This window comes from Elaeis guineensis, chromosome 4 (assembly GCF_000442705.2).
Source record: "Elaeis guineensis isolate ETL-2024a chromosome 4, EG11, whole genome shotgun sequence".
Lineage (NCBI taxonomy): Eukaryota > Viridiplantae > Streptophyta > Magnoliopsida > Arecales > Arecaceae > Elaeis > Elaeis guineensis.
In genome coordinates, this window is record NC_025996.2 from 14,348,821 (window position 1) to 14,373,021 (window position 24,201).

Genomic DNA, 24,201 nt, shown 5'->3' on the forward strand with positions numbered 1-24,201 from the left:
CGCGGCCATCGTACGACAGATGACCGTACTGACGGACGCAGTCAAAAGCCTCCAGCAACAACCAGCGGCCCGTCCGATGCCCTCCAGGAGCAGCCGCCGCCGACCGCGCCAATCTCCGTCGCCTCCGCGCGAGCGCCCTCAGCAGCGCTCCCACGGAGAGGAGGAGGGACGGCCATGGCGCGATGACCGACGGTCCCCGCAGCCCTCTCCTTCCCTGCTGGAACGAACGAGGAAGGAGAAGCGACCGCGCACGCCGTCGGCCTCCCTCTCGGAATCTTCCGGAGACTCCACACCTGGGGTCTCCCAGCACCGACGAGCGGACGACTACGAGCGTCGGTTCGAGGAAATCGACCGCCGGCTCGCACAGTTGCAGGTGGACGGCCAAAAGTCTTCGAATGACGTCGACTTCCAGACCGCCCAGCCTCTCTCCCGACTAGTTCTTGACGAACCGATTCCCAATCGGTTCAAGATGCCACACGTGGAGCCATACGACGGCTCCACCGACCCAATCGACTATCTGGAAAGCTACAAAGCTCTCATGACGATTCAAGGGGCAACCGACGCTCTCCTTTGCATCGGCTTCCCCGCCACGCTCCGCAAAGCTGCCAGGGCCTGGTACTCCGATCTTCGATCGGGAAGTATCCACTCCTTCGGGCAGCTCGAGCATTCCTTCGTGATCCATTTCAGCACCAGTCGGAAGCCGCCACGAACCTCGGACAGTCTTTTCTCCCTCAAGCAGAGAGAAAATGAGACTCTACGATACTTCGTGACGCGATTCAACGCGGCCACGCTTGAGGTCCGGGACCTCAATGGAGACATGGCCATCTCGGCCATGAAACGGGGGTTAAGGACATCCCGGTTCACCTGCTCCCTGGACAAAACCCTCCCCCGAACATACGCCGAACTGCTGGAGCGCGCGTACAAGTACATGCGCGCGGACGAAGGAGCTTCCGATCGGTGCCTGACTTAAGGCACGGGCCGAAAAGAAAAATGGAAGAAAGGTCGGGCACATGCTGAACCCAGCAGGCCCTCCACCGATAAACGGGTCTTGCCCCGACGACGGAGTCCGAGACCGACGCATCGCAGGTATGACTCCTACACTCCTCTCCCCGCTCCTCATGCGCAGATCCTGATAGAGATCGAAGGAGCAAAAAATCTACGACGGCCTCGGCCTCTGAAGGCAAAAGGCCCCGACAAACATGGCCGATTGTCGATTGCCGAATCAACGGCTCGATCGTCGATCGCCGAATCAACGGCTCGATCATCGACCGTCGAACCGACGGCCTCGGGCTTTGAAGGCAAAAGGCCCCGACCAACATGGCCAATCATCGATCGCCGAATCAACAGCTCGATCACCGATCGCCGAAATCGACGGCCTCAGCCTTTGAAGGCAAAAGGCCCCGACCAACATGGCCGATCATCGATCGCCGAATCAACGGCTCGATCACCGATCGCCGAAATCGACGGCCTCAGCCTTTGAAGGCAAAAGGCCCCGACCAACATGGCCGATCGTCGATCGCCGAATCAACGGCTCGATCACCGATCGCCGAAATCGACGGCCTCAGCCTCTGAAGGCAAAAGGCTCCGACCAACATGGCCGATCGTCAATCGTCGAATCAACGGCTCGATCACTGATCGTCGAAATCGATGGCCTCAGCCTTTGAAGGCAAAAGGCCCCGACCAACATGGCCGATCGTCGATCGTCGAATCAACGGCTCGATCATCGATCGTCGAAATCGACGGCCTCAGCCTTTGAAGGTAAAAGGCCCCGACCAACATGGCCGATCGTCGATCGCCGAATCAACGGCTCGATCACTGATCTTCGAAATCGACGGCCTCAGCCTTTGAAGGCAAAAGGCCTCGACCAACATGGCCGATCATCGATCGCCGAATCAACGGCTCGATCACCGATCGTCGAAATCAACGGCCTCAGCCTTTGAAGGCAAAAGGCCCCGACCAACATGGCCGATCATCGATCGTCGAATCAATGGCTCGATCACCGATCGCCGAAATCGACGGCCTCAGCCTTTGAAGGCAAAAGGCCTCGACCAACATGGCTCGATTGCCGATCGCCGAATCTACGACTCCGTCGTCGGCCTGATCGATGAATCGCCGAACCAATGGCTCAATCTACGTCTCGATCATCGAGGACATATCGGATTCTACAACGGAGATTGAAGGAGCGGAATATCTACGACGGCCCCCACCTCTGAAGGCAAAGGGCTTCGACTAATGCGGCTGGCTAACTTGCCGACTTAGTTTCGACTAAGAAAGGCAAAATGCCAAGACGACCGCAGTCGCATTCGCGACATACCGATCTGGTCACGACCGATCGAAGGATATTCGGCTTGCCACCGTTTATCATACATCCCGACGCATACGTCCGACCAAGGACCGGACAATGGATATTCGACTTGCCATCGTTATCCTATCCGAATACGTCGGACGCTACTCGACTATCAGATTTTGCGGAATGATCATGTCGACGAGCAACGTTCGGAGGTTGGCCGACCTCCGACCCGACGTGCATGCTCGATCTACAGTCGGGATGACCGATATTGGATCGTTCGTTGATGTGATCGTCAGAGTCGGGGCAAGAAAAGACGGAAAACCACTCCTTTCGTCCGAAGCCGTCGCCCACGTGTTCACGCGAGCCAACACGACATCGGGCTCAGGAGTGGGGGGGCAACTGTTGGGATATACCGACCGACGACTCCGACGGACGACTCCGACCGACTGGCCGACCGACCGACCGACCAGCCGACTGACCGGCCGACCGACCGACCGACCGACCGACCGACCGACTGGCCGACCGACCGACCGACCGACTGATATACCGACCGACGACCCCGACGGACGACTCCGACCGACGACTCCGACCGACGACTCCGACGGACGACCCCGACGGACGACTCCGACCGACGACTCCGACGGACGACCCCGACGGACGACTCCGACCGACTGGCCGACCGACCGACCGACTGGCCGACCGACCGACCGACCGGCCGACTGGCCGACCGACCGACCGACTGGCCGACCGACCGACCGACCGACCGACCGGCCGACCGACCGACCGACTGGCCGACCGACCGACCGACCGACTGGCCGATCGACCGATCGACCGAACGCCATCACCGGCCGATTAACGGCCCTTTACCGACGGAGGATAGTCGGTCAGGCAGACCTTTTCCACTCTCCCGACCGACTGAACTAGGAAGTCTGATGGCCGACTCTCGCAACATGCCCGGCTGACCATCGGAGGGGCCCGAATCTCCACCCGGCGCCACACAGCTGGCCACCGACCTAGGGTCGGTCGACTCCTCCGATCGCCGTACAGCCGCCAGAGCCTGTCAGCCCTGACAGCGACATGCGGCACTGCCGCCTAGGGGCATTATCCCGCTTAGGGCATTGTCAACCCTAGTGATTTGACAGCTCTACGGCGATATGATACTTTTACGGCGACTCTGACAGTCTACAGTGAATTGACAATTCCTCATTGTCCGCGCCATACCATGCTCCACTATATAAATCGGGGAAGGCAACAGTGCAGGGGACCTCCATTTTCGACTTCGAAACCACAGGCTTGCTCCCCCTCCCTCTCTCTCTCTCGATTGAGCTCTCTGTCTTCATTTTACTGTTGCCCAGTCACCTCTCTGACTTGACCGTCGGAGGGTCCCCGCTGGAGCCACCTCCGGCCAGTGTGGACTTCCTTTTTTGCAGGCGCTCGTTCCCGGCGACCAGGCGACGAGGGGATTGGCCGCAACAATGCGGAAACTCTAATCCGGTGCGATCACAAATCTAATAGCGGTGTGAGAGATAACGCGGACCGTCGAGGCCTGAGCTTCTCTCGGCCCGCTCTCCTGTTTCTCCTGATGGCTCTCCTCCCGTGAACCGCCCGCCTCATCATCCTCTCCGCCCAGCGGGCAGCCGCCGCGATCCCGGCAGCATTGCCGTACTCCGCCACCATCTCCTGCTTCGTATGCCTCCTCGCCGCCATCAAAGTCCTCACCGACGGAGTTGACGAAGACGGTGAAGGTGGACAATTTAATGAAGCCGCAGGATTTTTATTTTTTATCTTAATTATGTAAAAAAAATTAAATTATTTTGAAGAATTTTAATTTTATATTAAATTTTTATTTAAAATAATCAAATTACGTAAATTGATTCAATTCAGATCCTGTCTATAATTTTCTTTAATCGATCGTGCCAAAGTTAATCGATCGTGCCAAAGTTGGTACCATGTGATCCATCTGTATGACCTTCTATTTGATATTTTATAGCTCCAATTTTGTAACACTAAGTCAATAAAAATTATAGTTAAAATATACATTGAACTAATTTAAAAATTGAATGATTTAATTGTATTAAATAAAAATTAAAATTAAAAAATATAAAAAAAATTAAAATTTTTTATATAATTATTTTTTTCTTAGTAGAACAATCCCGCAGCGTTTGATGCCAGATTAAAAATATACATATGCAAAATTACATTTTAAACGTAGTAGTTGCACCACGGGCCACATCATTTATTAGTTTTAATCTTATCATATCCCCATCTTTACATACTTACGTTCGTATCCTGTTTAAATTAGTAATCTAAAAAATATTTTATGCATTGCAGGAATATATGCTACTGCTAGTATGCTGCATATTGCTGGTACATTCAATTAGACGGACCCGCATTGTCTCGTGGAGGAATGGAGTTCTACCGCAGTTGGAATGGAATCTTTGCATGTTCCTAATATCAGACAGGCATCATGAACCATGCTACGGAGTAGGCAACAATCCACCTCTGTGTTTATTATGCTGTTTTAGAGAAGGCAACAATTCTGTACCAAAAAAAAAAAAGGGGCAACAATTCCACCTCTGCCGCATTCGGCATTCATCATGCTTTTTTGGGTAGGCATTTATGTGACTACGAAAACCTGGTGTAGGTCACATGTCAGGGCTAGCAATAGCTCTTGGATCTGACCGAGACTAGGTAAAGCCTGTCCGACTCCCGTTTGCATTTAGGCTTAGACCAGGTCATTGATTAAAAAAGCAGCAGCAATGATGAATCCTGCGGAAAGTGGAAAAAAATTGTCTCAAAGCCTTCGTTTCCGGCACCAAGCATTAGTGTGAATAAATTATCCCAGTTGCAACAACCTAACCACAGGTTTTTAATGCGTAAAAGTTTACCTAATTTGTGAAACCACGACCACAAGAATAACATGCATGCAGGTTGGTAGTTGGGGAGTGCTTATAACTATTAGGAAAGTTTAGCCCAAAATCACGGGGAGATCATGACAAATTGCACAATGTAGATCGGCTGGACCGTAGCTCCCAATGACCCGAACGGTTCTTCCTCTTTGATCAGAAAAACCGGGCAACTGTGAAGGTGAAGATCTCTGAGTAACTGTAAGAATTCCATCATCCTTAAACCAACTCAAAGACTTACGACCTTTGGATCTGTAGTCCTCTAAAAAGAGAGAAACAATGTCCTGGATTATTTGCAAAAAAATCTGCTTTGCTCCTGATACATTAGCATGCAATACACAACAGAATTGGAAAGCTCAATTGTGCAAATGATGTCCTTCCCTTGAGAATGTAGAGATAGAGGCATAGTTAATTATTAACTGAGTCGTGCAAGGCAAAAATTAGTCCCTTTTAACTGATAGTGCATTCTTAATTTTTTTCCGTAATTTGAGAGGAAGAAAGAGATGTTGTCGGGCCTGCTAAATATGAAATCCAAACAAACTTTAAGCAGTTCTGAAATATTTAGGAGAGACATCAATTTTATGTTGTTGGAGAAGGCGCTCAGTCTAAGCACAGTTATAGTTGATTAACATAAACTCCACCATCCTGCCCTTTATTCATTGCTAAGCTCAAACAAAGCTCCTCCATCTGAAGCATCAAAAACCCTCCTAACAGTTTTGATCAACTAAACTACAAGCAAACCAGCTAAACACTATCGATTATAAACTACAATGCCGAAATTATCCAACTGCAACTGGCTTACAAACCAAAGTCCAGTATCACAGCACAAGCATCAAGCAATTGATCTGAAGCTATGAGTTGGCAACCATTTATAAGCATTGCCAACAAATGGACAATACCAAAAACAAAGTACACCAAGCCATCTCAACGTTGATTAATTAGTGACTATAATTTGAAGATAAAAATGATTAGCTCATAAAAAATTCATATATTAGAGCCCCACTAGTCATCACCAAACATCCGGCCAAATTAATAACTATCCAAAACTTATATTGAAAAGAAGTAAAACGTATTTTTATATGTAAAATTTAACCGTGTCGCCGAGCCGATCACTTGGATCCAGATTCGAGATCGGCATCCTCCTTCTCCTTCTTCTCCGAGAGCGGCGCCGCGTCGACCGCGGCCGCGGCCTCGTCGCCGGCCACGAGATCGTCCCTGACCCTGAACACGGCGTGGAGCAGGACGAGGGGGACGCCGATGGCGAGGGCAAGGAGGAGGTGCTGGATGGCGTCGGTGAGGGCGAGCTCGACGACGATGACGATGAGGAAGAGGGCGAGGACGAGCCGGCGGTCGAGGATCCGGCGGAGGAGGACGGAGTTAGGGACGGCCCGGAGGAGGACGCCGTAGAAGAGGGCGACCTTGGAGGCGGCCATGAGGAAAAGCATGGAGGCGCGGCGGGAGGGGGCTAGAGTGGAGAGGAGGAGGATCCAGAGGACGAGGGCGTAGTGAAGGCGGAAGTAGGCGATGTTGCGGACGGCGCGGACGGCGGCGGCCTCGGCGTCGGCGGGGCAGGCGAAGGCCTGGGGGCGGGCGAAGCGGGAGAGGGCTTTGCGGGTGGAGCGGGCGCGCTCCGCCACCGCCGCCGTGGCGTGGGCCAGGCCGGACCGCCGCAGCATGGCGCCGTAGTTCGCCATGCCCTCCCTTCTCCCCTGGCAATGGAAATGGAAAGGGGGCAAAAGAAAAAAAGAGACCGTTTACCGATGACTTCTTGGGGAGAAGAAACGGGAACGGAGCGGACGCTGGAACTTTGGAAGGGAGTGGGGGCCGCCTCCTTCTTGGGGTGTACGCCATGGTCTCGCAGTACACGAGGTTGGTCACTTGAGTGGACCCTACAAAATAACCAATGGGAATGCGTTCTGGCGGTCAGGGGGCGGACTTTATTTTGAATGCCAGATGAGCCGGCTGACGAGCTTTAGTTTTCTTTTATTGTTAATATAAAATGAGTATTTTTTTGTGCACCGTATATAATACGGTAAGATTGATACAAAGAACCGTCTAATTATATTGAAGTGTATAATATATTTAACGATGAAATATATATTTAATATTATTTAATTTTTAATGATAAAAATATTATTTTCTCTATAAAATAAAGAAGAAACAATATTATTACTTCCTGATGTGTTATATGATTTTTCATAAATATATATTGCATCCTAAACTATATATATGATTTTTTGTGTATTGATGACATCGTGAACAATATATATAATTTTTTGATACCTTATATTACTTCCTATGAATATATATGACATCCTCAACAATATGTATGGCTTCCTGTGAATATACATCATATTCTAAATAATATATATAACTTTCTAATATCTTATATAACTTTAAATAAATATATATGACATTTTGAACAATATATATGGCTTCTTGTGAATATATATGACGTCCTGAATAATATATATGGCTTCTTAAAATCTTATATGACTTTCTGTCAATATATATGACATCCTAAATAATATATGAGTATAATATCCTCAATAATATATATGATTTTTTGATGCCTTATATGACCAATAGGTGGTCATATAAGACATCAGAAAGTCATATATATTATTCAGAATGTCATATATATTCACAAAAAGTCATATAAGAAGTTAAGAAGTCATATATATTGTTTAGGATATCATATATATTCACTGAAAGTCATATAAAGTGTTAAGATGCCATACATGTTGTTTAAGATGTTATACACGTTGTTTAAGATGTCATATATATTCATAAAAAATTATATATATTATTCAGGATGTCATATATATTTATAAAAAGTAATATAAGACGTTAGGAAGCTATATATATTGTTCAAGATGTCATAAAGACATAAAAAGTCATACATATAATTTAGGACATTATATATATTCATAAAAAATTATATAAGATATCAGAAAGTAATAATATTGTTCTTTCTTTATCTGAAGAGAAAAAATATTTTTATCATTGAAAATTAAAAAAAAATTGAACAATATTAAATATTTTCCTTATTTAAATATATTTTAAATTTAAATCTTATTAAATGGTGTACTTCTATTACACCACACATGGGGTACAAAAAAATTACTGAAAATGTTAATAAAATTTTGGGGATCGTAGCTGGCCGGGTCTTATGGGGATTAAGGCTTTTTTTTCCTTGCGTTGATTAGAACGCGTCGAGTGGGTTGGAACTTGGAAATAGGCACCAGGGAAAGACAAATTGGGCGCTTTGTTTGTGCCCTGCGTAGAGAGTAGCGAGTAGGGAGGGTATCTTTTTTTGGGTATTGGCTAGGATTAGACTGGAAGGTTCAATCCCATTCATTGATTCGCTATAGTTTTGGCGTTTTTGAAGTGCTGCGAATTGCCAACGGATGAGCCTAGGATCGTATTGATGCGATTTCTTTCTTTCAGATTGTTGTTTTGCTTTTTTTTATTCCCTTGTAAGATCCTTCCATTTTATCATAGAAAAAAATCATTTGGACGATGATATATTCACAATAAATAGCGGAAAAGTCTATATTATTTTGTCTCGGGGGCTAGCGTGCTTTTTATTAAAATAAAAATTATAACTGGAACGAACACGAAAAAATTTCTCTGTTGAAGCTGATCCTGGACCTCACGTTTCTGGATGCATGACACTTCAATCGGCGCCGAAGGCTCCACATGCACGCGTTTATCTTCTGCCAGCACCGGAAAAACACCCGTGCCACGCATTCAGTGGATAGAAAAATTGGGATTTGACCCGTGTCTTCGGGAATGGCATATTACTCCCTGGCCCGATCTCAGCTCAAACCAGAGAGTCGTGGTACCTCAACCATACCGAAGATAAGAGACAGAAGAGATCCCAAAGAAAGCTACAGCACCGATCCCCATTTCAGCCGCTGACTTCAGTTTTCTATCGATCCCAACATTGGCCGTCAATTTTCATTTCAGCCACCGATCGGCGTTCGAACAGCTGATTTTTATCTCGATCGAGTCCTTAGTCGTTGGCCCTGAGGTGACATTCGGGCATCGAGCATCAAGTCAAGAGAGGCTCCAACTCTGATGTCTTTTTCAAAAATTTTTGATCGATTCTTACTCCTAATCATATATCACGCGAGTGACTACATCAAAATATTTTGAAAAAAATTAACTCCCACATAGTCTCATTGAATCATGACGTTCTCTAGTAAGTCATTTCTCTGCAAACAGCTGTCTACATGTGATTAATTAGGCTCACGCCGATTTACGCAATCTGACGGAGCATGATCGACTTCCGAGGCCTACTCTCTCGATTCTTGGTTCGATCGAAGCATCCAATGATCTCGATCCAAAATCTTCAAAATAACTATCACATCAGGCCATTAAAGATAGCAGTTTGTTATGATGATTGTAACAGGCCTCTTCATGATCCCATTTAATGATAAGGGTGGCCATGAACAAAGCCATGCCATTCCTCTGGCCCTGATTGCTAATTCATGCAATTAATAAAAATAGTCCCCACTGGCTATGAGGTGATATCATTCACCAATTCAGAAAATCAAAGAATCAGATCAGGTGCTCAAGAACATGATGAGGGATAAAAATATCCTTTACGATCTTTTTTTTTTCTCAAAACTCCAATCTCACTTATAAAATGATACACAGGGGACTCCAAAAGATATGCCTCCTCTCTCTCTCATAAATGTTTGCTCTTTTCCATTTGTTGCGAAAAATTCGATTTAAGCATCGAAGGATTTTCGTTGGAGCGACCTCCAGTTGCAATTTTTCTTGCAAGTTCGATTGCCGCCGATCCATTAGACGTCGTGTTACTCCAGCACCTCCGGTCCAAGATGGATTTCAACCGCAACAGAACTCCATATCGAGTTTTTGGCATAGGTCGTATATTGTGTGACTTGATTGCAATGTAATCTTTTTTTTTCCCGATTAAGTGGTTCGATTGCAAATTGATGGGACAACAAGGCCATGGGATGATCATAATTCATCAACTGATCAAACAATACTTTGATTAAAATGCACGTACAGATTTTAGTTGGAGGATGTTGGACTCGAATGAAAACAAGTGACCAGAATCCTGTTCATATTCTAATTTTAAAAAATAATAAGAATACCTCAATTTTTCAAAATTAAATCTCAACTCCCTCCTAATGTTTAAATCACATTTCAATTTCGATTTCATCCCAAAACCAATATGTCAAAGAATATGGCCATTCCAACTTTCCTTCTCATCCATTCTGATTTTAGTTGCAACCAAACACAGTCTTAGAGTATATTTGACTAAAGAGAGTTCGATTCTTAAATAAAAATAACTTCTATTATAACCATTTGATTTGAATCCTATTCTAAAAAAGAATAAAAATATTTTAATTTTTCAAAATATAATTCTTACTTTCTCTCAAAATTTAAATTTTACTTTAATTTCAATCATTGAAGGATCTAACCATTTCAATTCTCATTCCAATCAATTTCATTTCAATTCCAATCAATCAATTCCTGTTATGACCACAAGTCCAACTTCCCAACCAAACGTGCGCAGTGCACTACTTGAATAAGTTGCCCCTCGTGGCTCGGAGTAGGGTCATTTCATCCACACCATTCTGTACCATAATTCGGCTCACTGCTTGATCTTTCACGCCTTGGGGCACAAATCACGGATGCCCCGCGCAACGAAAATGTTGCCATCCAAAATCACTCTTTCCGTCAATGGACAAAAGCCTAACCCACCTTACCACCAGCTCAACTAAGTGGAACTAGTCCTAACAACAGCCTTCCATTGCCAAGAGGGGCCTACCTCCTGAACCATCACCACTGCCACATACTTCCCAAGTACCCTCAATGCAGTCCAAGTTGCCAAAAGACCTCAACAACTTGAATAGAAAGAGTATGAAACATTGCATAAGAGGAGTTATGACCGAACCAGAACGACAGAAGGTTCTGCAGGCAATCTGGGTTCATCTGATTTCAGTAAAGATAGGAAATCTTTCCCTTGTAAATATCTGTACTCCAAAAGGATAAATAGCTCAAGTGCACCAGGAAAAAAAAAAGCTAAATTTATCAAGCTTCACATGGATGCAGCTTCTAGGAGCTGAGGCTGCAAAACACTGAAAAAAGTGAGAACCAGCAATGCAAATTTCACCAATGTGAGCAACAGAGTATGCGTCAAACAACCACAAGCAAATAGCATGGTGATGCAGCACTAGTGTACTTATTGACAATACATACAAATTCCTGCAACTCCATTCCCTCACTACTAAAGAGAGACTCCTTTTGCACTCTGAGCTATTTTACAACTCTCTTGCCAGGCTATACAAGAAAGAAACCAGCCCAAGCCAGTTTGGTGGTGAATGTCAGCTTTCAGCTTACTGAAAAGAAGACCGCAACATGATTATAGGAAACTAAATGATGGGAGAGAGGCTCAAACTGGAACACCCATCATTGGAACACTATGATTTTTCAGTTTTGTTTAAGGGAAAGATGTGATATATTCTACTACTGGTGGTTCAGCTGTTTGTTGCTGACGCTGGACGGAAAGTTGGAAAGACTCTCTTCACCTTGGGCAACTCCACTCTCTGCTGGGGAACTGCTTTGGGCTGCTTTCTGTTTCCAAGGATGACAAAGTAGTTCCGCCTCGGGGAATGATCCATTGCACGGCACATCCAGCAACAGGTCATGATCAGTACTGTCATCACTGAATTGTAAAGGAGCCAACATGGTGCCCCTATCTGGAGGAGATGCAAAAAAGCTTCTTGGACTGAAGCAAGCCCCTTCATTGTCCAAGAAATCATCCGCATCATCAGTTAACTTCGAGCCTACATCACTACAATTCAGCTGAGTTGGATTTCTTGAAAGAAGATTCGTGCTCCCAGATTTGCAGAGTCTTTTTGGGCTTCTCATGGTCTCTTTCAGCTCTAAAATTGACAGCAGCATAACACGAAATCAGCTGGCAAGTTACAAATCACTATTTCACTCAACCAACTTATATATATATATATATATGACCATCTATAACCTCATCCTCCTGACCATATTTTAACCCACAAATCACAATCACTTTGTCATACTTAATCTTTATCAGTGAATGAGTCTCTTAGTCCAAGCTAGCCAGTTAACATGGAAATGGATGTCAAAAGGCAATATAGGTACAGGTAAAACAAGTTAAATTTCCAAAATCCAAATATGAATACAGAAGCGATATATATTTATATGCAAGAATCTATATGTAACTATGCATATGTTTGATACGCGAGTGTATTATGTAGGTGAACACCTAAGTTTTCTAGAACATAAGCCCAATTGCTCATTACGTCAAAGGAAACAAAAAAGAAGAAAAAGGACTGATATATCATATCTATTTAGTTGGTTGAATTGCCTCCATATGTGAGTAATGGAATATGATCAATATCACCATTATCTCCGGCAGAAGGCATCATTTTCTTATCTCTGCACGCTGTTAAGAGATGTTTCCTAACAACTAGGATCTTTAATGCCCATCCCTCTATATCAAGTTGTCGAACACTGAGGACTCCCAAAAAACTATACACATATTACATGACTGATGTCATAATTCCAAAAATGATCCCCCAATTCCAAGGAACACAATGATTATTATGACTAAATTTGACAATTTACATCATTTTCATATCAAAACTTAAATGTGCCATTTCACTGGATTTAAAATAATGATCAGTCAAATCATCATGCAGGAACACAAATTTCATATCAACATTAATAAAAATTTAGAATCTTTCAAGGATAATATCATGTGCACTGTAAGAGTATCATAAAACCTATTGATTTCTTCCTTGCTTATAAGACAATGGCCGTGCTTCATTTCAGGCACTGTCATGAAAATAATGCCCAGATATAACCTGATTGCTAATCATAAGTACCTTTACTTTCTAGCCATAAAAGTGTATACATACATACATATATATATATATATATATATATATATATATAAAACACTCCCACAACCATGATCACTATGACATCCACCCTTTGAAGTCCATTATATATGTCATGATTAAGACATGTTTGCCTTGCTTCCTCCATTCCATATTTCAGCTTCTTGTAATTGGCAATGATTAGAACATCCCATTTTTTGACAGCACCATATTTCCAGTGCTGCTCATGCATTTTCAATTTTTGTCCTCGACAGGTTCCAGATTCCATCAATTGAACATGATTGTTACATGCTTCCCCTTGCATTTTACCTAAAAAGCTAATGTAAATTAATAGTCTACAAAAGGTAGACTTAACCTGAATTCCAAGAAAGTACCAAATTCAAATATATGTGCATCTTTCCAAGGTTATTTGACACTCCCGATGATTTTTTTTCTTTGAACATTTGAAATATCATTCTTAATCTATACTCAACATTCTTAATGTATATAAACATCTAAGGTGTTCAAAAATTGGAAGGAAAAAGCATCACGGCTTTAACCTCCCAACTAAATGAGTATACTTGTATTTCCAGTGAACACTCTTTCAACCTTGTAGATTTATTGATTTCTCAGCTATATCAGAATCAACACCAGATGATTATTTGGATGAGCTTGAGCATTATGCTTCTTACATCTTGCAATACAACACAACCAATTTATGGCAACATACGAAAATGCCTCCAGGAAAGAAAATTTGTTGACTAGCTCAATCACATCAAACATTTCTTTTTCTAGAACATCGCATACATCTGTCAGCAAAAATTAGTGTGTTTACTGCCTCAAAAGGAAAAAACAGGGTGTATTCAGGTGATATGATAAACATATGGCATTGAAGGTAAGGAAACACCAAGCAAGTAAAAAAGGGAAAAAGAGGTAAAGATGATTCACAAGAAAGATTGATTGTTAAGTATTGCAGATCTATATAACCTCAACACTTTTGCTTAGCCTATATGTGGAAGAATACAAACCAGGATAGTTCTGATTCTGGCCATCTCGAGTCTTCTTGAGGGATGCTGAAGTGCGAAATCCAGGAGCTTTTTGCCTGCTTACCATTTCCTTTCCTTCTGTGATTTGTTTATGGTTTGCATCCTAGCAAAGTTGAAGTGAAAGATCAATCACAGATTACATCCAAGTCTATAATTAATAATTCAAACAGATGAATTTTTTTTTTATAGGATCTTCTCCAAATACACATCCCAAAAGCTTTTATAATCTACATGCACAAGGTGGCAATGATCATTTCATACCTTTAAATGTTTATAGTACTCCACCCATTTAAATTTTGTCAAATTGAGTAATACAAGCTTCCTTAAAGTCCTACATTCTTCAACATTTGCTCCCGAAAAGGAGAGATCAAAAATTCCCTCTTGAAGCAGTTGCTGAAAGTGAGACAAAGACTCCACAAATTGTGGACTGCTAAACATGCTTTTAAGGCTGTAAAGGCAACACGCAAATATCATAAAAAGGCAATCGTGTCAGCCTGCTAAAACAATAAAATCACTAGCATGTAGAACAAACCTCTCAGGAGGTTTGGCAGTATCTATAGGAGGAAGATACTTCATCAGACGCTGTTGTTCCTCATGCGTCAAATACCTCATGAGTTCTTCAAAGTTAATGACATCCTACTCCAACATAAACAGTGCCCGGTGAGTGCATTATGCATATATCAACAAAGATCCTTGGGCAACAGATTCTCACAAAATGCATCTGTGTTTAAGGTTTTAATTTATGTGTGAAGGCCACAAGAGAACATTAACAAACAGAATAGAGATTTAATCTTACTTGCAGATCTGTGGAACATAGAGATGATTCTCTGTCTCGCAGGATCTGTAACTTATCATAGGAAAATTTATCCCTGCTAAGACAAACACAGATTAAGACATGGAAATCAGAAAACAATCTGAAATTGAATCCAGGAACAAAACTATAGAAGAGTAATTTTTTATGCCATATCATGGCTAAATTAGGAAAAGCATCCACTTCAGTAGGCATGCATGTTTTATATTCTGTTGCACAAGTTAATTAAGAGGGTACCTTCTGACATTCTCTCTGGTCACTTGTGCTGTAGACTTCTTAAGTTTGTCATTACCAGAATCTAAAAGTCTAATTCCTTTGCTTTCACTATGTACAGGAAAGAAGGCAATCCCTGAATAAGCCTCATTGGTAATGCATGATTTATTATCTACCGGAAGTGAGCTTGCCTCTGATTCCTCCTCTATGGACTTTGAATTCCTAATGAGTATGCTTCCATAGCCTATCTCAAATGAATCCATTGGAGTTCCACTTTCATAGAGTAGATCCCCTTCAGAAGATCCTTGGTAAGATGGCTGTTGTTCATGCCATATGGTATAGAGGTCTTTTGTGAGCTTTTCAACAGGAGAGGGCTTTGAACGAGTAACACCTGTCCTTCTCTTGGATGGAACCTGAGAATCCCAGACATTTGATTGTGCCGAACCTGAAAAAAATAAAAGCAAACATCAGATGTCTAACTGTAAAAGCTGAGAAGAAATAAGAGTAAAGCATCACAAACAAGAAGCCTGAAAACAATCTGCCTTTGAACACAACTTTAAGTTGATGATAAACAAGTTATTCATATCTATGGATTATTACATAATAGTTTTATGCAAATATCACAATTCTACTTATCATTCATCCCTATGAGACATATTATAGCTCAGTGACTATTAAGTCTGATAGAATCAACTGTCAGTTTATGGTTGAAATGTGAATGTCAGTATATTCTTTGTTTACTTATTTTTTGGGCTAATCAGATTCAACACGCAAAAGGCAATTAATGCACTTGATTCCTTTCTTATAAGCCAAAACTAATAATCCAATAAACACAGTTCCTTGAGGATATCTTCATGCGAAAAAACTACAAAGATAACACCACTTGAGTGTCCGTATCCTGTATTCCATTATATAAACAAATTAAATGATAAAGTCCAATACTATTCTAATCATTAATCTTCCAAGTCATTTGAGCTTATTAAATCAAAGACCTTTAAAAAAATTGGAAGAGAAAAATTCAGGTTATCAAATACTTGAAGTCCAATGAATTTTCAGACTTGCAAGGTTTAGCAATTGTGAGTTTTATCACTGAAAGTTCCATTTTCAACACTAACTTTGAAGGTTCTGATCTCTTACCAAAAAACACAAAGGCACAATATTTTTTCACAAAAAAAAAAATGATGTTCACAAGGTATTAGCCATCCCTTTCACAGAGTTTAATGTAATATGAGGTAAACAAAAAGTCATAATATAGAAGGTAATATGCACCTTTATAAACTGAAAGCAGGAATAATTGTGATAAAAGACTAAGCAAGAACATTCAGTCTTTACAGCACCCTTGAGACTGTAATGGTGGATCTAATTTCTGTGCTTATTTTTGTGATTATATTTGAAACAATGGTTAACTTTGCCAAATAGGCATCTATTTTCTTTTCAGAATCCAAGGGAAGTATACTATCAAATCAGTTAGACTGATACCAATCAAATGGTATCCACCTTGTCTTACCATTTATCAAATTTACACTTGCAATTTGTCTAATCAACTCCTTTCTTATTGCTCCAAATCCAAGTTGTCTTTTGGTCCAACCTTTTCCCTTGATGATGCTCAACTCAGGCTTGAGTTCTTATCTGTTTCTTGCAATCAGATCTGGACTTTCTGCATGCAATGCAAATTATCTGGGTCAATCTTAATCATTCCATCCACTTTTGCAGAGCCCATATTCTTCTTCTATGCCCTTTTCTGTTCCCAGGACTTCAACCAATGCAAGAATATCTGGTTTCAGAATTCTTTCTTCATACACATGCATGCATGTGTACCCCATACATACATGGGCATACATAGATAACACATACATGCATGAATGCATGCATATATCAAGAAAGAAGGACTGGGATTCTTTTATTTTTTATTTTTTTTTGTGTGTGTGTTGGTGGGGGGGGGGGGGTTGTTGGGCAAGGAGTGAGACAAGATATTGCTATATTAATTCTGTCCAAAAATTACCCAACCTGAAATTTCATGTCCTGAAATTTCCTATTCTCCAGTACTTGCCTAACTGGTAACCAAGCTCCCAGACCTTTGAAGAAGTTATCTTTCCACATATAAGTGCCTAACCTAAGAAGAAGTGCTCACCTTCCGATACATGAGCCTCTAACATGAATGCCCAGAGCAACATTATTAACCTTAATGTAGACAAGCACCAGCAGCTTAGCAAGGTAATGACTATAATGCTCAATCAAGTGCTCATCAAACAAATATGAGCATTGCTTGTTTAAACAAGGCACTATTTCACAATCACTTTCTTTTCTTTTCCACTTTAAAAGTTCCATCAATACATTCATTTGAAGCAAGGTCCGCAAACTTGGTAACATATTAATAATTCATTTGAAGCAAAGTCCATAATCTCAATACCAAAAACCATATCAGTATGTTACCAGTTAGTACAGCATGTCATACGGTATGGTCCGCACCCAATATGGAGACAGCTCCCAATCCCCTTCTTTCTCACTTCCAATTTATGGCGCCACCCCAAAACCAAGCAGTATGGTCGGTACTGAGCAGAACCAGGCAGTCCCGCTAGGTTCCAACTAGTATGAACTGGATCGCATACTGAGCCAACAATTTTCTGATCCCATTCCACATTGGTTTGGTATGGTACACACTGAACAAGGCAGTTCAGGTGGTTTTGCAGTCCTAGATTTGAAGTGCCCCTAAATAAGATAGGTCTCTAAGCTTGCCATATTGTTTATGAGGTCTTATGCCACCAATGCATAACATGTTGACATCAGATTGACAACTAAAGTTTAACTCTATATAATGCTTTCAAGGAGCTCTTCGTCATGGACTCACAATCCAAAAATCTTAAGCTATTGGGCAGACCATTCCATGCTTATAAACCCATGTGGCACCCCCTTTATCAGCCAATGTGGAACTATGACAATCACCCCCACCCAACCTCCTGATGTCCTCATCACAAATCAACTCCTACTAGAGTCACCCATGGCTTGAGTCATATACAACCTTCGTATCCCCTTATGAGGTACCCACATGATTGAGGCTTTGATGCGCATTGAACCTGGCTCTAATACCACATGTCACGTACTTATAGCCCAAAAAGCTTAAGCTATTGGATGGAGGACTAATCCAAGCTTATAAACCCATGTGGCACCCTTTTATCAGATTGATATAGGACCATGAGTCTATGAAATCTCTCAACTTTAAGTTGTTCTCTATAGAGGTAGTTGATTTTGTTTCATCAAGAAAGGAGAGTAGTCTAATGCATGATGCTCCCACTGCTGCAGGGTCAGGGAAGGTCAAAGATACACAACCTTACCCCCATAAGCGTAGAGGCTATTTGAGTTTCAAACCTCTGACACCCAGGTCACAATGATATGACTTTATTGTTGCGCTAAGACCCTCCTCAAAAGGGGCATCACAATGCATGAGGCTCCCACCATTATGGGATCTAGGGAGAGTTAGATGTATGCAGCCAACCCCTGCATGTGGAGAGACCATTCGCATGTTTCAAACTTGTGGCTCCCATGTCATGATGGAGCAACTTCCTATTTTCATCAAGAAAGGCTTAGTCAATAATGATCCATAAGTAGCGCCCAGCAATAAATATTTTGCTTGATCTTTTAAAGCTTATCTTCAGTTGGCTACTAGTCATTCACAAAATTCTCAAATCCACTTTCTTTAGAAGCTCCAAACAATCAGTACAATTCCACATATTAGAAAGCATGCCTCTTTCAAGAGGATAAAAGAAATCATTCTTTGACCACCAACTTACTAGAGGAGGGAAACATGCAAGATATCTCAAAAATTTATAAGAAAGAATTCCGATGGTATACAAAAATGTACTCAATTTTTTTACGAAAAGAAGAAAGAATCTGCTAAACTTGGAATTCTCCATAACTGAAATAACGCTCCTGCAATTTGGTAGCAAGTTCTTCTGTACTTCGTGCTTCCTATTTTCAGTAAGCACATTTTCACTTGTTTCTGCATCATGGAGTAAATGCTAAATGAAGTTCTTTTAGTAGGTTTTAATCCATGAAATCTTTATAGATTTTTGGATTGTTATTCTAGTTAAAATAAGAAATATTGCCATCACAAATTGGAGTTATTTTGTTGCTTTTTTGAGATGGGAGTTGAGAATAGTGAGATTTGGGAATCATGTTTGGAGCTCCTCACGGAAAGAGAAATGGCCATGTAGTCCACCAATATTCATTATGTGCACAAACAACACAAATATGATATTATTGTCACTTTTACATACTAGTCTCTCTATCCCCTTTTTTACCCACAAACATGCATACATTTATTTATATGCGTCTAAGCTTTCTATACACTCCAAAACTTCCTCATTATTTCAAAGCCTCTTGCTTTCTCACTCATGCTTTTGCACTCAACCCAGCTTGTGATTCATGCAATTTAGGTCATAATATGCTGCAACAAAAAATATATAGTAATTGCCAGCTATAGATGTCTAATAAGACCAAGTCTTTATCCATTACAAATGCAATAAAAGCACCTTATACATATATATCAATATCTAATAGAATGTATGGAAAGAGTGTCATAAAAGTCCATAATATAGTAATTTGTGAAAGTCTAGGATACCTAATTCCTTTTACATGCATTTTCCTATGGAAGAAACATTGTTTCTCCAGAGTGTAGATGACAATAGCCTACTCCATCTTTAAGGCAGTAGATAACTAGAACCGATCCAATTAATCAACATTTATCCTAGGTCTGCCTCCTGAATATATTTTGACTATCTTTAGAGCATGCAATGAACATATGACATTCCACATGCAGTTCTCACCTCATCCACCAAATAATCTTCAATTAAAAACATTGCAATGCATATTCATGTGCATCACTAGGGCATAACATTGGTATGTTGTCTCTTGCCAAAAAGAAATGGCAATCTCTATTAATATGCTTAGGACTAAATAGAGCAATAACAAATGTCAATCCCCTCACAAGCTCTGTAGTCTAAAATAATTGAATTTATGAATCATTGTGGATTCTCAACTCTATAATTGTTTTATCATAAAAATTAGGATGGTGAATAAACGTGTGAAAATTTGATTGCTTTGATTGATGAGCCCAAGTTCGATTAGAGAAGTTGACTCATGCATGTCCTTCAACAAAAACTTCAGATCTTAGAAAAGAAAGTGAAAGAAAGGAAGCATCTATTTAGATGAAGGTATGGTTTGATGTTTAATTAATGAACAGAAAGAGTTAGTAACCTGTCATATCACTTGCATCGGTTGTTCCAAAATGTGCGCAACTTTCTGAATATGATATCACTGATCCAGAACTAGATCGATTGCTTGGATCGCCATCAGCTATCTTTCGGAAGTTCTGGCCAGAATATGGCATTTCACGTTCACTTTCCAATGTAATAACGCTCTGTTTTTTCTTGTGCAGCTTCTGTTCTTTGGATTTGAATGATATACTTTTCACCTTAGGAACTTTTAATTCTTCTGAATCAATAGGTTCTCGAGCATGCATAGGGGTATAATTTGTCATGAACCCTTTGTTCTCCACCTTGAACCACATGCATTGCATAAAACTGGCTTCTCTGGCGGTCCATTCCGCCAAAGAGGAGTACCTGTTGAATAATTCAGCTTTAGCAACTAGAAATTATGTAGAAACCTTACCAATAACTTATGGATATTGAAAAAGGTAAGGAACATTGTGATTGGCATATTAACACTGTTATCAGAAATACACCTAGGATGGATGCAAGCTCTGCCGAGGGATCGAACCCAAGTCTCTTGTATCAACACAAGAGACTTTATCAACCGCTGGTTAGTTAGAACCTCAGTTTTCCTCTTCCAATTTCAAGTAGTAAAGAATGAAATTGGTCATAAAACCCTCAAGAAGATGCAATTCTCTGATAAGTTCATTCATTCCATACTGCACGTATTGTAAATGAAATTGATGGACACTAGTTGCAGCACAGAAAAGTTTGTTAGAAATACGTTGTTCATTTCATTTCAAGAAGCAAAAACATTTGGAAGTAGCATCTTCTTAGCAGCTTTTACACTAAACAAGGTTGCAAAAGCATGATATGAGCAGCATTACAGTGAAAAGGATGATCTACTTGTAACTTGAAGGTTAAGTACAGTACTGACTTTCTTAAAGATATGCAAAGTTCAAACAAACATAACCAATAGTTTTTTCTGTACTGAACAATATGAATCTTGCCTTGTCACCATTTCTGTAGGAGCTATCTATTTTGACAATATTGACAAAAAGAAACCTAAGACTGGCTATATGTTATGCAGGCATCCCTAGTAAGATACCAAAATAAGATACTCGTAGATCACTAAATGTGTATGAACAAATCATGGTAAAGCATCTTAAGCACGGTTTAATACCAATAAGAAAAGAAAGTGTCTAAGAAAAATCATGACTTAACCAAGGCAATAACATAAGAGGATAACAATCATTGCACGTAGCATTTGGATAGAAATAGAAAGGAAAATGCTGAGGATGCATATAAGAAGAAAAAAGAGAAGCTAGGAGACAACACTCAGAGGAGTATATAAAAGAAGGGAAAATAGATCAGATAGATCATTTGCAGCTATACTCCATGTAACAATGTAAATACATGAAAATGACATCGGTGGTGATAACATTAAGAAATTTAGTTCATATTATCACAAAAACTTTTCCATGCATCTAAATAAATTAAAGCCTCCACATACACAGCATATCAATAAGAAAAGCATTATCTCTATGAATGGATCAGACCTTGTTACATGGAGGCTGGCATTCCAGAGCATTCTCTGGAATGAGACTTAGAGAGAGATAAGATGAAAGATGATAAACACAATTGCTTTCTGAAATTGACAGATAATTTAACTATATAGCAAGCCCAGACATTATGCATTAATCTAGAGATCTAGAAGAACCAAGTAATTGCTTTCTCTCAATGCTGAGTAATCTCATAGTATCTATGATTTTATATCACAAACAAAATTACTACATTTTCTCTGAGCAGAGTAACTCTCTAGACACCCAGCAGCCAGAATTCGCTGGTAGGATATATGAGAACCGAGCATATCTATTGTCTATTGACATAGAGCCTACAAGCTGTGGCAGCTATTATTTTGGTACGACTTTCCAGAAACAGACTGCCAGTCTCAGTTCATGAAACACACAGCAAACAAATGTAAAGGTAAATGACTGCATCTAACTTAATATAAATTTAGTTTCTATTCTTAGACTATGTATGGCAATTTGTGGTATATTAGCACTGGTAGGCTGAGCTAGAAACCCTGCTAAACTAGTAGTGGTAAACACCCCTAACAAGTGAACTTCTATTTGCAGCAGTCCTTAAGGACTAGAAGAACTGAATACAATTAGCCGCAGCACATTTGCAAGCCAACAAGAAATTGTTGCTATTTAATATAATTTCCCAAGAATTTCTGATAGAGGTGTTGCTGGAATTCCTCTCTTATGTGAGTTTTTGATACACATATATGCTCCCAGGAGCAGCAGATCGGAAACAGAAGATCCACAATCTTCCTTAGGGCTTCCTAAGTACGAAGAAATCCATGCGAGACATCACAAACCCAAAGCATAGACTTAAAACTAATCATACTAACACCAGACTTGGCAAAGAATTTAATTAATAGCCAGAAAAAAAAAAAAGAGGAAATAACAAACCAACAAAGATGCACGCCTAACAACAAAACAGAAACAAATAAGCTATTACCCAATAATTTCAGGAGGATAAGATGGACCCTCCTGTAACCCGAATGCCTTGAATATTCCAGGAACGAAATTCAAAGGCAGGCAGGTACCCGAGAATAAGTATTGAACAAGAAAAAGAACAAGAAGAGGAACGTATAAAAATTGCTTCACACGGACGCCTGGTTCTAAAACAAGTTGTTAATTTTTAAGAAATTAAACCATTTCAAAAAGGGGAAAAAGAAGGAAGAAAAAAAGAAGCAAAAAAAAGATCCGAACACATAATTTTATATCAAAACAATCATCCGAAACATGAAGAAGAGCTCACTTGTGACTCCACAATGACAGCAAGGTCCGTGCTTTCCCATCTTTACCTCTCCTTTTCCCTTCCCCCTTCTCAATCCCAGAGAGAAATTAATATAGAGAAGGAAAAAAAAAACAGAGAGAGATAAAAGCAGTTCTTTTATGCAAATTTTTTAGCAAAATTAGAAAGAGTTCATATATTTCTGAAGCCCTCTAAACCAATCTCAGTGGGTGCTGAAAGGCTTTCTCCTCTCCAAAACCCAAGAGAGAGTTCCAAGGAAGCAGAGACCAGAGACCCAACACCAGGCCTGGTTTTCCCCCTCCTTCTATCTAGCAGTCTCAGAAGACCAAAAGAAAAAAAAACAAGAGAGAGAAAGAGATGGAGAGAAGTAGGGTAGGAAACAAAAAGAGGAAAGAGGTGGAGAGGAATGGGGAGAATGGTGGGGGAAAAAAAATTTACAGAGATGGAAGGAATTTTATGCAAGAATCTGTACAATCCAATGGAAAGGAGAAACACCAATGGGGGAATCAATTTAATGTTGGGGAAAAGGAGAGGAGGTGAATAGGTGGGGGAGACATTTCTTTCTTTCTTTCTTTTTTATTTTGTATGGAGTCTGGACTCTGGGCTATGGGCTTTTGGCACTGGGTGGGTTTTTTATTTTATATGGTGAGTAAATGACTGATTGTTTAGCAATCCATTTATTATAAGCTGTCATGCCTTGTTTTGATTATCCATGTGATAAGCTATTTTTATTGGGGAAAATTGCTATACACTGAGATACAGTGTATCAGCACTTTCCTTTTGGTGTGGTGGGGGAGGGGAAGGAACTTGGAAGGATGGGAGGGAATATTACATACATATCCTGTTGACCCTAGACTCCTTTTGCCGCTGGTGGCTTCCAACATTTTTTTTTTCAAGAATAATGAGGTGGAAGAAAGGGAAAGATGATGGCCTAATTTTATTTATGGTTGGCATTTGCTGATAAGTGGTGTTCCAAAATCAAATGCAAATATATTTAATGA

The 24,201-nt window shown here is 41.0% G+C and overlaps 2 protein-coding genes across 2 annotated transcripts; both read right to left on the reverse strand.

Moving 5' to 3' along the window:
• Positions 1-6,106: 6,106 nt before the first annotated feature.
• Positions 6,107-7,028, reverse strand: LOC105043769 (uncharacterized). The gene has a single exon (XM_010921462.4). The coding sequence runs from the start codon at positions 6,888-6,890 to the stop codon at positions 6,306-6,308; it is 585 nt and encodes a 194-aa protein (XP_010919764.2). The 5' UTR covers positions 6,891-7,028; the 3' UTR covers positions 6,107-6,305.
• Positions 7,029-11,325: 4,297 nt separating this feature from the next.
• On the reverse strand, positions 11,326-23,803 carry LOC105043768 (GATA transcription factor 27). Its single transcript, XM_010921460.4, is given in 9 exon segments — positions 11,326-12,122; positions 14,126-14,246; positions 14,405-14,591; positions 14,676-14,779; positions 14,940-15,012; positions 15,192-15,612; positions 20,421-20,702; positions 20,705-20,785; positions 23,204-23,803. Coding segments are annotated over 9 exon segments (1,728 nt in total). The 5' UTR covers positions 23,244-23,803; the 3' UTR covers positions 11,326-11,703.
• Between the last annotated feature and the right edge of the window lie 398 nt (positions 23,804-24,201).